The 13,729-nt window shown below is 35.0% G+C and overlaps 2 protein-coding genes across 2 annotated transcripts; one reads left to right on the forward strand and one right to left on the reverse strand.

Annotated features, from left to right (window-relative positions):
* Positions 1–804: 804 nt before the first annotated feature.
* Positions 805–4,521, reverse strand: LOC145563404 (shikimate kinase, chloroplastic-like). Its single transcript, XM_081623851.1, has 11 exons — positions 4,458–4,521; positions 4,005–4,284; positions 3,332–3,390; positions 3,141–3,195; positions 2,988–3,060; positions 2,623–2,710; positions 1,835–1,917; positions 1,606–1,735; positions 1,440–1,518; positions 1,159–1,223; positions 805–989 (listed from the first exon to the last, which is right to left on the reverse strand). The coding sequence occupies exons 2-11, from the start codon at positions 4,219–4,221 to the stop codon at positions 954–956; spliced, it is 885 nt and encodes a 294-aa protein (XP_081479977.1). The 5' UTR covers positions 4,222–4,284; positions 4,458–4,521; the 3' UTR covers positions 805–953.
* Positions 4,522–7,629: 3,108 nt separating this feature from the next.
* Positions 7,630–13,488, forward strand: LOC145563406 (uncharacterized). Its single transcript, XM_081623852.1, has 3 exons — positions 7,630–10,040; positions 11,630–11,863; positions 13,197–13,488. The coding sequence occupies exon 1, from the start codon at positions 7,939–7,941 to the stop codon at positions 9,613–9,615; it is 1,677 nt and encodes a 558-aa protein (XP_081479978.1). The 5' UTR covers positions 7,630–7,938; the 3' UTR covers positions 9,616–10,040; positions 11,630–11,863; positions 13,197–13,488.
* Positions 13,489–13,729: the final 241 nt, after the last annotated feature.

Genomic DNA, 13,729 nt, shown 5'->3' on the forward strand with positions numbered 1-13,729 from the left:
TATCAAGCCCGCATAAAAGGGTTTGGGCTTGATACATGAAGCCCGTTGGACAAAAAAATAAGCATAAGCCCAGCCCGCTACCCGCCCAAGTCCGCAAATGATCACCTCTAACATGACGTACATTTGACAATAATAACAATCAGGTCAATTATCATACAAAGCTTAGCTCACTTGGTAGGGTTTGAATCTTGCCAATTGATGGTGCATGGAGTTGGGAATCACCTTGTCTTTCTCTCACTACACTCTAGCGTTTGACCCGCAAATACTAGATATTATAGGAATATCACTAAATAAACGACTTCACATTGATGCTTACTTACCCAACATCTTCGCACCAAATCAATACTAATGATAGCATTAATGGGGGAACAGGAGTACAACACCACAAGGTTGTAATTTTTCATTTCAAATCAATACTAACGATAGCATTAAAGGAAGAAAGGAGCAACAACATCAGCCCATAAGGTTCACATTCTTGTCGTACCAAATTAAAAGTAACGATGGCATTAAAGGGAGAAAACATGTATAATGCCTGTAGCATCTATCTGCAAGGTCACAATTTTTCGTACCAAATCAATACTTATGATAGCATTAAAGCAAGAAAAAGGAGTACAATAACATCGACCAATGAGGCCAAGAGGTCATATTTCGTACCAATTCAACACTAATTATAGCATTATTTCATAACTAATGTTGCTCTCACAAGAGACAACAATTCACAACTCCAGAAATTACCAATACACTAAAACAGTAAACTATTCTACTAAATATCCACAACGCTTGAATAGTATGTGCATCTCACGGAACCAATAAATAGTACTATACTCGGAAAAATGCCACAGTTGAAAAATGCCATAGCTATATTGGCTATGCAATGAACGGGACAGATACAACACCAAAAAGACGTACAATCGTACAGCAACATACTATGTTGGTTTGATATGGCAAAATCATCATTGTTTTAGGAAGCTCTCAATTTGTTCAAGCACCTGCAAATCTTAGATGTGTCAGGTCAAAGGTGAATGAAAAAGGACGGTAATTTTGAATTCAACCACCACCAACAAACAGATTAACAGGAAGGCATGAACTTTGTAAGAGGACTTTCTTAAAAATACTTTCTATTTTCTTTCCTGTCATAGTAGAGAACAGAGAACTTACCTCAATTGCAATAGCAACTGGACTAAGATTATCTACTTTTACATTCCCTAGCTTCGATGCGATAGCTGCAAACAATTTAGGATGGATGTTAAAATAAGGATATAATACCACAGCAGAAATAGGTTATCATATAGAAAAAAGGAGCATATTAATGCTCAGGTTAATATAAGTTCAATCTGAGTTCCATCCAGAATATACAATGATATCTAGACCACCCCATATTCAATTAAGGAAGAGAGAAAATGTAAAAAGAAGAGATAAAAGCATTAATGAGGCCATACATTCCAAAGAAACCCGGGCATTAGCATTAGCATATGCTTCACCTCTCTCTTCTAATAGGGTGGACAAGCATGTCAAAGCCTGCAGGGAGGTAAACAACAATTTTAACAGTCTTTCTTAAAAGTATGTGTTAGAATTTCCATTAACTAAGACAGGCAAGCAACAAACCTTAGTGTAAGCATCTCCTGATTCACCATGCAATAGAGGACGAGAGCCGGTCCCAACAGCTGAAATTCTCCGAGCTAAGCAATCCACTGGTACATCTAACCAAACACTGACACCGCTTCGCATATGTTTCCTGGAAGATAAATCATACAATAAAATTAACATACAACAGCCTTGTAAAAATCGAAAAGATAACCCTCAATGACAGTAATGAAATGTGCAAAACACATACCAGTTGATGGGCCTTATAACAGCCCCTCCACCAGTGGAAATAACACACCGATGCATCATAGACAGTTCCTTTAAAACCTCAGTCTGCAATAAAAAGTGAAATCAGCATTGTTCCTAGCACCCCAAGACAGAAGAACAACAAAGTTACATGAGCAGAGCTATTGTGTTAGGATACATCTTCACCTAATACTGATGTACTGTGATCATCCCTACCATGAGTGTTTGATATGAAATGCTCAACTCATCACGATATCCATATGTAATAAGACATCAATCTACAGAACAGTTGAAATAGCCTGCTAACATCTTATGTGTAGTACTTATTGCAATTAATAAGAATGCCTGAATTTACTTTTTTAAAAAAAAAAATCCTAAATACTTAGGAGAGGACTGTTTCAATTTTTATGATTTTGTATTTTGTGACTTCCATCATTCTAAATCCAACCACCCATAGATTATAAGTAAATTGAATCTTCAAATTCAGTGTCTTCGACTCTTTTTTACATTGCTTATTATTTCCTTAGAACACTACTTGAAACTAAATATATCGAATTTAACCAAAGATAAAACATTGAAATTTATAGAGAAAATCGAGGCGGAGGCAGAAAGTTGTTTGAAGAGTGACGGTGTAAACTTTGCAGCATTGCACCTTAAATTAATTAGGCCAACAAACCCCATTGTATATAAGGTTATATTGACCCAAGAACTAATTTCAAGCATTCCACTCATCCACATTAATTTTTATTACAATATCATTCAGGTATAGCAGAAAAACCAGCTTTTACTCACCTCTTTGTCTCTAAAGAAGCCCTCTCCATGTTGCTTGAAGATTTCTGTAACAGACATTCCCCCAACTTTCTCCTCCAGCAATAAGTCACTGAAGCATGCAGAACCAGAATTCAAACAAAATTATATTATAACAAATAATTAATCTGAACGAATTCATCTCAATTGGGTTTATGCAAGCAAAATAATTAATCTGAACGAATTCATATCTCAATTGGGTTTAAAACATTTAACTTGTACTTGAGGGTAACAAAGACAGTCTGTTAATAGCAAGTGATGCAGATTACATAGGCAGACCTATCAGAAGTTGCAACTACAGTACGGCATCTAAATTATATATACGTCGTATAAACTAACAAATGACAGACCTGTCAGAAAACGAATAATTAAGTACTTCTGACAAAACTCTGCCAATAGTTGTTTTTCCAGAGCCCATCATACCTGCATGTAACTTTAGTAAATTAAAACTAGAGTAAGTTTAAGTTCTGTAACCACAGACGGAGTGCAAGTTAGGAACTAACCAACAAGGTAAATGCAACGTCCATTCAGAATTGGTTCTACCTCTGCTGATTTTTTCTGCAATTAAGATTGAATTTCCACTTAGATCAATTGAGGCCCATCTACCAAAAAATAATCTTCACTAATGGAAAAGGTCTTAAGTCTTAACATCCTGTGAAACAAATTTAAGTAATGACAAAAAAGGCAACATTACCTTTAAAACGAAGGATTCATCAAACGAAGCAGAAATGCCACCAGACTCAAGCAAAGAACCTGAACAGGAACACAAATTCATAACCAAAAGAAAGAGGTGATACACACATGAGAAGATGACTATTAGAGACAACTAATGGTGGCAAAGAGTAAATGTATTTAATAGTCTTTGGCTCGTCAAATGTTGAAACAATGGACAAGGAGGAGGATGAAGGCATAGTCTTGATTTTTGCCTTGAGATTAACTAAAGGGTGAAAAGTCACTAACTTCTCAATCTTACTTCAAAAATTAAGAGCATATGATATAATTTTCAGGCGCAATCCTAACTTAATTCAATTATAAAGTGAAGGGTTACTAAATTTTCTATTTTACTCCCAAATAAAGAGGGAAGGATATTTCTTTCAAGTACAATCCTAACCAAATTCAACTATACATTGGTTGAAGCCTTGAAGGGTCACTGAATTCTCAATATTACACCTAAAATTAAGATACAGGTGCAATCCTAACTAATTTATAAATATAATTCCGTCAATTATACATTCATACGATCTCAATCTTGCAGTATCAAAAAATGCAAGAATTAAATCAACCATATTGTATCATATCCAAGCAAATTAAACTTCATTTTCCACACAATTTCATCAAACACTTCATAAACAAAGTCATAAAATCACCTTGAGAATTCTTCAAAGAACTCGAAATCTGCCAACGAAGCGGTTTATGATGAACTGAAGTTCTCCTATTTGATTGCATATTCATGAACATCATCCGGACCCCAGAATCATCCATAGTTTTCTGAGAAACCCGGATAAACCCACCGGGTTTTCTCATCAATTTTTCGGTATCCACCCATTTACAAGGTTGAATATATTGCAGAAATTTAGCCTCCATAACACTAGTATCTTAATTCAAACACCCAGTTGCAAATTGATCACCTTCAAACAAACAAAGTGACTAGAAGAATGTCAATATAAAATTTGACAAATACCCAAGTGAATAACAGCTAATCTATCATCAAATTAAAACAATTGAAGCAAAATAAGCTATATCCAACAATTATTTTTGTAAACATAGCGATTAAATTCAATGTTTAAATGCTAAAAAAACGCATAGAAAAGAGAGTTTACCAGAGATGAGAATTGATAAATGGTGTATGAAGGGTTGGTGAAAGAGAGAGTTGGTGTGTTGCGGAGGGAACAAAGAAAATTGGTATATGAATGTAATTTGATGTAACTAGTTCTTGGTTGGTGGATTTTTTTTTTTTTTTTTTTTTTCTTTGACAAGAGGAAAAGGATTTCGGATTTCATTGATGAAAGATAGTCAAACGGTACTTACAAACAATTGCGAGGAAATACAATTTATCTTAAAACTAGTTACATCGCAGATTCGATCAACGATCGCCTTTATAAAAATCTTCATCTATAGCAATACAATTTGTGAGTTAACACTAATTTGGCTTGAGATCCACGGATGAATAGTTATTTGGGTGAAAAACTCATATGGCCTTCTAGATACTTTTGGATATTATGAAACCCTAAATCTTCAATCTTTGGTAGACGAACAAACAGATAAATTAAACCTAATAGAATAAACACCACCATACAGATGTGATCCTTTATTGAAAGAAATTTAAAAGTTTTTTGGGGCTTACCACTGGTAAAAACATCGGTGGAAGCCCCTACAAAAATTTATAATTGAGACCAGAAGAAAAAAGATGGAAGAGAAAGAGATAGAAGGAGAAGATTGAAGGAAAACCTTCAAAAAAAGTAGAGGAAATATAGCAATGGATGCTAGAAAAACCCTTCCAAGTGAGAAACCCTAAAGGAAACCCAAAAACCCTCCAAAGGAGAAAACCTAGAGGGAACTCAATTGGTTGGTGGAATACTACATGGACTATGTTGTTGGTCTTGTTATAACAAAATAATTCCAAAGTATTCTTAAAATCCAATAATGGACCTACAAATAGTCTTTTTGTAGATTTGGATGTTAAGGTTTTTTTAATTGGGGTGTTTGGGGGTTGTTCATGGGGGTGGTTGGGGGTGTTTATGGGGGGGTTTTGTGGCAATTGTGGTGGTATTTGAGGTTGTATATGGGCGGTTTTCGTGGCAATTTTGGTGGTTTTTTAGGGTGATGGGTGGTAAACGTGGTGGGTGTGGGGCTATTTCCTAGGGGGGTTGGTGGTTTTGGTATGATAGGGTTGCTTTGGGTGTGGGTGGAGTTTTTTCCGGGTTGATGGTGGTGGAGTCGGCAACTAGACGGTGGTTTTGGACTTTTGGTGGCTAGAATGATTGAATTTGTCAAGCAAACATTATTAAAAAGGGATTCAAGGTAATTGATTGTTTTTTCATTTCTTGAAAACCCTAATTAAATTACTAAACCTCTCTTAAGGGTATTTTGATGCACTGATTTTTATTTATGGTTTGAACGTATCATTATCTTCACTCCGTTATAAATATCGTTCGACATGGTTTGATTTTTTTTATTTTTTTATTTGATCAAATCAGATCTCATCGAATTGTAATAAGATTGAATATAGGGGTGATTTTGTGTCTTTGGGCATTCACGATATAATAAAGAGGATGTCAAATCACAAGTCAAAACGAGGTAATAAAGACCAATCATAATTCATAATATCAATGCTAAATAAGCTAAGCCAATCATTGACTTTTGTACTATTTACAATCTACTCTTTGACTGGGTTTTGTGATTTATGTCAGTTAAAATTATGCAATCCCCCTCAATCTTATATCAGTTTGACACTTTTCATCTTTACTTGTTCCAAAATAGTTTTCACACTTCCCTTTTATTGTTATACTCCTACCATATTATCCATCTTATCTTAAACTAGATGAAGCCCGTGCGATGCACGGTTTGTTTGAATTTTTAAAATAATTTTTTTTTATACATATATTTATGTGCTAAAATTTGTTATATATTTAGATAAAATTCCTAATATCAAAAGATAATATTTTATATTTAATTAATTTAAAATGGGAAATCTCATTCGCCAATTTTGCATACGTGTCATTTAAATTATTTAATTCTAAAAGAAATTAATAAGCTCGTATTTAATTGGCTACCACTAAAATTTATTATCCTACATGGCGCGCTGAAAAAATTAAATCCTACGTGGCTCTCTAAAAACTCGGGAAATGTATATTTATAAAGATCATTCATTAAATATTTGGATAAAATTCCTAGTATCATAAGATAATTTTATTTTATTTTATTTTATTTTATATATATATATATTTTAACAAAAGTAATCTTTCTTTGTTTTATTTATTTTACGTGGCGCTTGATTATAAAATCCCAAACCTTATTCATTAATTTTGCTTAGGTGACAATTTATATTTTAATTCAAAAATAAATGACATTTTTTTTTATTATACTCGTTCTGTTTCAAAATGTTAGTCCCATTTAGAATCTTTTAAATATTAAAAATTAAGTTAGGGAGAATCTTCTAAATTTCTCTCTATATATAAGGACAACGACAGTATATTATTAATATCTAATTTTTATAATATTTTCTAGGGAGAGATTAAAAATATTTGCAATCAAAGATTTGCATCATTTATGTAAAAAAGATAATTATTAGTTGTTTAAATAATTTAAATTTTAATTATTCACTATTCGTTGTTTTTACTTATGTGGCAAAATTCTTAAATTTCATTCGTCCCTTTTGCTTAGGTAGCGAGTGAATTTTTTAATTCTAAAATAAATTATTAATCTAATTTTTCAATGGTCAAAATAATACCTTTTCTTATGTGGCACGCCGAATGCTTTTGAAAAATGCCTAGTTTATTTATATATATTAGATTTCTTCTAGATCTATAGTCTCGTTTCACACCGATCCTTCCATTAATATAACTATACAAATACCTAGCCAGCTCCCATCGGATCTAATTTTCTATTAAAACAACTAATAGTCCAACCACAACATATTTCGTAAAAACCTACATAATACCAAGTGTTAGAATATTTCGACAATACGATATCACAAAGTTTTATATGTAGCTAGCTACACCATGTGGTCAGAGTAACTTATTTAGGGTTTACTCGGTCGTTCACGAGTTACTTGATCGGGGTCACTTGGTCGGTCAAGCGTTACTCAATCAATCAAGAACTACCCAATCAGTGTTTTGATGTGTATCAGGCTATCAGCCGGCCACACGATGTGTCAGCCACACAGATAACACGTTGATACGAAATAGAGGGAAGCCTCACACAATTCTCCAATCTTAGCCCATTAGCACGTTTGGGTTAAGAAACCTACCCAAACTCATTCAAACCCGAATACAAACTTTCACCTTCTTCGTCTACCTCAGTTCTTCCCTTCCAAACTTCAACCAACACACTCTACGACTCTCTCTCTTTCTCTCTCCTCCCATCGCCGCCGGAGTCACCGCCATCTCCGGCACCTTCAAACACCTCAAATGTCCCAATACAAATCGCAATCATCTCAAAATACCCATCTTTAGATTCCCCAAAAATCGATGGAAAAACCCATCAAATACCCTCAAATTAAACTCCATTGTTGAGCTCCTTCACGAACTATTAAGGTTTTTATGCTTGGGTACAAGTTTAGCAACGATAAACCCAAATCCCATGATATTTCCGTTTCTCTCTCATCATAGGGTTCGAGCCTCGAAGCTTGCCTTCTTTCTTCCCCATTTTCACTCTTTATCTTCATCTGTTGTTGCAGGATCTCGTACTCTTTCTCGCGAGGTAATTCAATACCCTTCTGAACGTTGGTTTGTTAAAGTGATCTGTACCCTTTTTTGTTTTCAATCGCATTGTTTGGATTTGCATTCGGATTATCTTGTTAAGGGTGTAACCCCATTGATTGCTTTTGAAGTTGTTAGAAGATTGGATGATTCTAATAATAGTAGGAATACCGAATTGGCATTGAGATTTTTTGAGTTTAGTAGGGTGAACTTGAATTTGATTCATAGTTTTGGGACTTATAATTACATTTTGAGGTCACTTTGTCAAATGGGTCTTTATGATTCTGCTAATTTGGTTCTTGATTGGATGGTGGTTGATGGGGTTTCGCTGAATTCGTCGTTTTCGGGTTTTTTGGTGGGGTTGTTTTCGGATTCAGGAAGATTTGACATTGCCCGGAAATTGCTTGCTCAAGTGAATTGTGGAGAGAAAGATGGGGATCCTTTTGTGTGTAATAAATTTTTGAATGGGCTGGTTAAACAAAATAGAGTAGACGAGGCTGTTAGTTTCTTTAGTGAGCAGATGATATCGAAATCGTGCTTAGATGTTTGTAGCTTTAATATAATGATTAGAGGCCTGTGCAAGGCGGGGCAAGTTGATAAAGCTTTTAAATTTTTTGAGGAGATGGTCAAATTTGAGTTGTTTCCAGATATTATTACCTATAACACTATGATAGACGGGTTGTGTAGGGTTAACAAGGTGGATAAAGCGCGAGAATTACTTTTGGAAGTTAGGTCCAGAGATGGTATATCTCCTGATGTTGTAACTTATACATCCACCATATCAGGTTATTGTAAGTTGAATATGATGGATGAGGCATCTTTTCTTTTCCAAGAGATGACGAGTACTGGAATTAGACCTACCCTTGTTACTTTTAATATTCTTATTGATGGCTTTGGGAAGGTTGGCAACATGGCCTCTGTGTCAGCTATGTATGAGAAAATGCTTTATCTTGGTTGTCTCCCGGATGTTGTTACCTTTACTTCTCGCATTGATGGTTATTGTCGGATAGGGCAAGTGGATGAGGCCTTGAAGCTTTGGCAAGAAATGGTTGATAGGAAGCTGTTCCCAAATAAATATACGTTTTCTATTCTTATTATAGCTTTATGCAAGAAAAATAGAGTGAAAGAAGCTTGTAATTTTTTAAGGCAATTGAAGTTTAGAAATGATATTATTCCTCAACCCTTTATGTACAATCCAGTCATTGATGGACTCTGCAAAGAAGGGAAGGTTGATGAGGCAAATCAAGTTGTATCTGAGATGGAGGAGAGAAGGTGCAAGCATGATAAGTATACGTTTACCATTCTTATCATTGGCCACTGTATGAAGGGTAGATTGGTGGAAGCTATTAAGATTTTTAATAGGATGCTATCAGTTAAGTGTACCCCGGATGACATTACTGTAACATCTTTGTTGTCGTGTCTGGTGAAAGCTGGAATGCCAGATGAAGCCTCGCAGATTAAAAAACAAATGGCATTAGGGAAGGTTGAAGTGAGTTTATCACCTTCCAAAAGAAAATTGCCAGCCAGTACAAATATGGATATTCAGGTGGCTGCTTAACTAGAATGAGGCATCTGAGTGCATCAATGCATAGCAGTTGGATGCATATCTTCAATATTTTGTATACTGCACAAGCCCAAGCAGTCAAGCACTCAGTTATGTGCTGTTTACGCTATAACGTTTGAAGTTCTTGCAGATAAATAGTTGGCCCTTTGATGAGTGCCATCAATTGTTTGCTTGGACATCAATTACATCTAATGGATGATTAGCTGCTTCAGGCCTTTCACTTAGTTTCTGATGAGAAATTTTGACAAGGCTTTTTGGCTTGTCTCCTGACTTAACTGCTTCCTGTGGTCTTAAAGATGAGGTTCACATGTGAGTCAATCTGAAGCAGCGAGAACATGCCTTGAATGTATGAAGCAGTGAAGTCAACTGCCCCCTTTTATATTGTAGCATCCCATGCATAAAAGAAACTCAAAGCAAAGGTCAGTATCACGATACTCTTTTCTGTATCAAAAGCTGTATTTGTATCATCCAGTGCTTCTGAATAGTTTATATAGCTTAACTGGTATTATGCAAGTTTATGTTGTTTCTTAATCTTATCGCTTTAATCAAATTTTGTTTCTTGTATTAGCTGGGAAAAATAGTTTGTTTAATCAGGATTCAGGAGGTTAAGGTGGCAGCTTTAAGATGTATCATGGCCTTCATGGGGATATGTTATGGTTTTGATGAGTCTTGTTATCTTTTTCTGTTACTTCAACCGCTAATACAAGTATCATAGCTGTGTTTGGCTATTTATTGTTGGCTATTTTAGCTATTTGTATTGGCTATCTATATTGAATTGGTTTCTTGAGTTACTTGCAGTGTGTCAGGGACTCAAATTCGCACACTATAGTTTGTAATTAAATTAGCACTAATTTGGAGGTAAGCTTGAGTATTTGATTAATTACTGAAATTGAAGGATTACAAGATACAATAGCTTTAGGCTATTAGTCTCAAGCAGCTTTAGGCTACAACTCTCATGAATATTCTCATACAAATTTCTGGATAAGAGGCTACTACTTTTCTACATTACAATTTATACTCAAGCACTAACATAACCTAAATTTAATAATGGTTGACCTCCAAAGCTTAGGAAACAACAATCTTTTTGCCATTGTTACTAAAGTAGTGAATCTTCCTTTTCAAACTTGTCTTCTTTCCTGAATTGGCTTTCTAGACAAAAGCTACTGCTTCTCTTGTTCTTCCAAATCAGTTTCTCTTGCTGTCCTGTTCTCTGATTTACCGTTGCTGTTGACTTGCTCTTGGTTGTGACCCACATTGTGAACTTGACCCATCTTAGCCCTTCGATGATAGACCTTAATGGGTCGGCCCAAATTGCGATCCATTACACAGTGTTGGCTGTTTATATAGATATTTAGTGAAGTTAATTGTTAGGTGGTATGGAGTACTAAACAAAATGACTAACTTTTTGGTTAAAAACTAGAATGTCGAAAGCCACTACAAAAAGTTATTTTCTCTCTATATATCCATATTTATTGAGCTTGCAACTCACTGAAATCTGTAATAACCGCTGGTTGTTTAACCACATGAAAAAGCTAATAGGCGAAAGCCATTTACGTAACAAGGTCATTGTATGTCATTTGTCAGTCACTCCTGAGTTTATTGCAACAAGTAAAATGTTAATGAACTATGAAACATTGAAATTTGCTTTGATACTATGAAACAAAGTTAAATATCAGTGTATCATAGGGACATGTTATTATTGCACCTTTCCAAGTTTTTTGTTCCATAATATCATTAAAATTTGTACTGTACTTACTTGTGAGTCTTGTTTCTTCTCTCTCCCTTTGTATTTATTTATATGCAGCACTGAATCCACTGATGTTTGTGGGTTGTTAGGATATGTTGGCTAAATTGCTGATCTTCTTTTTTATGCTTTTAAGGGTTCTTGAGGATTTAAAAACGTAGAGTTCATCACTGTTAAAATTCCCTTAACTTCAATTATTCATTGGAAAATGATTATAATCTTGATCGTTGCAAATTTGACACTGGAAATTATTTTCTTGATCAGAGAAATGCACCATGGTTATCTGTGCCACAATTCGGAGACTGGGACCATAAGGGACTATTGCCAGATTACTCTCTTGATCTCTCAAAAATCAGAGAAATGGGGAATCAAAATAAAAGATATCCTTCAAGGGCTAGTCTGGGTAATAAAGAAGATTTCATCAATCCAACTGCTCCTGCTAATAACAAAGTAAACGATGAAGAACAGCAGCAATTCAATCAAAACCATTCTCCAGCTGTAAGATTTTGCTCAAATGGCTTTATCTAGTTGCTTTAACATGCAGCTGTCCTGGTTGTTTAGACTTGCTAGATCATACTTTTTGGCATTAATGTTTCGTTTATCTACTTTTATGTTACAAAAGGCTGCCTAATTGCTTTATCTAGTTTTATGTTAAGAGGACAGTTCCATTATTAAAGAAACTAAGCATAAAAATGGCATTCATATAGTTGCATGCTTAATGGCCTTAATCAATAACTGTAAAACACTATAAACATGTGGGCCTTGATTTTGCAACTTGGAGCAATAACAAAGAAAATACTTGGGCAATAACATTGATTGTAACGATCCACATTTTGCAGCAAAATAGCCAGTCATTAATTCATTATGTATGCATCTATTTGACAATAATGTTTCCCAATTTGGTGCTTCTTTGGTGTTTGATATGCTTCATTCTTGTTTACGTGACAATTTGTAGTTCCATTATGTATGCATCTATTTGTACTTCTGATGTCAAGGTTAATATTATGTTTGTTTGGTATATGCCCGTGAAACCGTAGGTGGCCTCCAATAATTAATGAAGGCAATGGACAAATAGTGGGTTTGAGCCGAGGGGATTAGTGGTGTGCCTAAATCTAATCCTTTTTTTGTGTAACATTTTCTTGAGAACTGGTTGATATAGACTACAAAAGTATGGTCCTTTTGGTCAGTGACCAGTTGTCATTTGAATGTACCCGTCTACCCGATGAATGAGGGAATTGCAGTTTTACAACACAAACATGTTACTTCATGTGTTTTGTATTGGCAAGATGGAAACTATTATCTCACATGATTTGTATTAGTTAATTGGATTCTTCCTCCGTATATGAGATTTCAGAAGTCTCATGCAGTCATGCTATGCATGAATTTGATCAAAGTATATCTGGCTCTTGCTTTTTATGATGTATTCACATTGCTTGAATGAGATGTTGCACCATCCGGGAAATCTTATGTTCAATTGGAATATGTTAATAATTAAGTCTATATCTAATTATCAATTGCTAATGCTGCATGTAGATCAGCTATTTTGTCATCATTAATAAGATCAGATCTGGTACAAGATTTATCAAGGGTTCTTGCATTATAAAAATATGTGATAGAGTGGGAACTGTGGTGTCCGTCGCAGATAAACCCAATCTATGTTTGAATTCTGCTAGTATTAAACTCGAAACCTGGTATCCAGACAGCAGACCATATGTATTGATGCTTATAACAATGTTCATATTCTAGGTGCTGGACTTGGTTTTTACTAATCAACTTTTACATCTTTTGCTTTATCAATCATTTATTTACATTTTTTTCTTGTTGATTGCAGCCAACAAAGATCTTCCTCAGCTACTTCAACTGCTGTGTAAGAGCCTAAACCCTGGAGACAAAATCCAAGCGCTACACTGCTGATGTATTCAGACCCTGTACCTAAATCTTCTTATTATCCAGATGCTTCCTGATCCTCAGAGTTCACTTCAAAGTAAGAAGTGGAATTTGCCCTTTCCTAGAAGTGTTTGTTTTTTGACAACATGAAGTTGCGTGCTTGCAACAAAAGAGGCGGGGTAACTTACACTAAATAGCAGAAATTTTAACATTTACTGGAAAAAGATGTTATTTTCTTTTTTCTTTAGGGATTTTTTTTTCTTTTTTTTTTTATTTTTTTTTTTTGGGGGGGGGGGGGGGGGGGGGGAGGGGGGGGTACACAGGAAGCACTTCTCATGTGGCGTATTGTTCGCATTCTTGATTCATGTTTGCTGTGATCGCCTGTGCAGTGAGAAATATAATTTGTTGCCATTGCCGATGAGGTTGTATAGAAGGGAAAATTTTGAGTTAGCAGATTAAACAAGTACTCCGTAAGGA

This window comes from Chenopodium album, chromosome 10 (genome assembly GCF_948465745.1).
Source record: "Chenopodium album chromosome 10, dcCheAlbu1.1, whole genome shotgun sequence".
NCBI lineage: Eukaryota > Viridiplantae > Streptophyta > Magnoliopsida > Caryophyllales > Amaranthaceae > Chenopodium > Chenopodium album.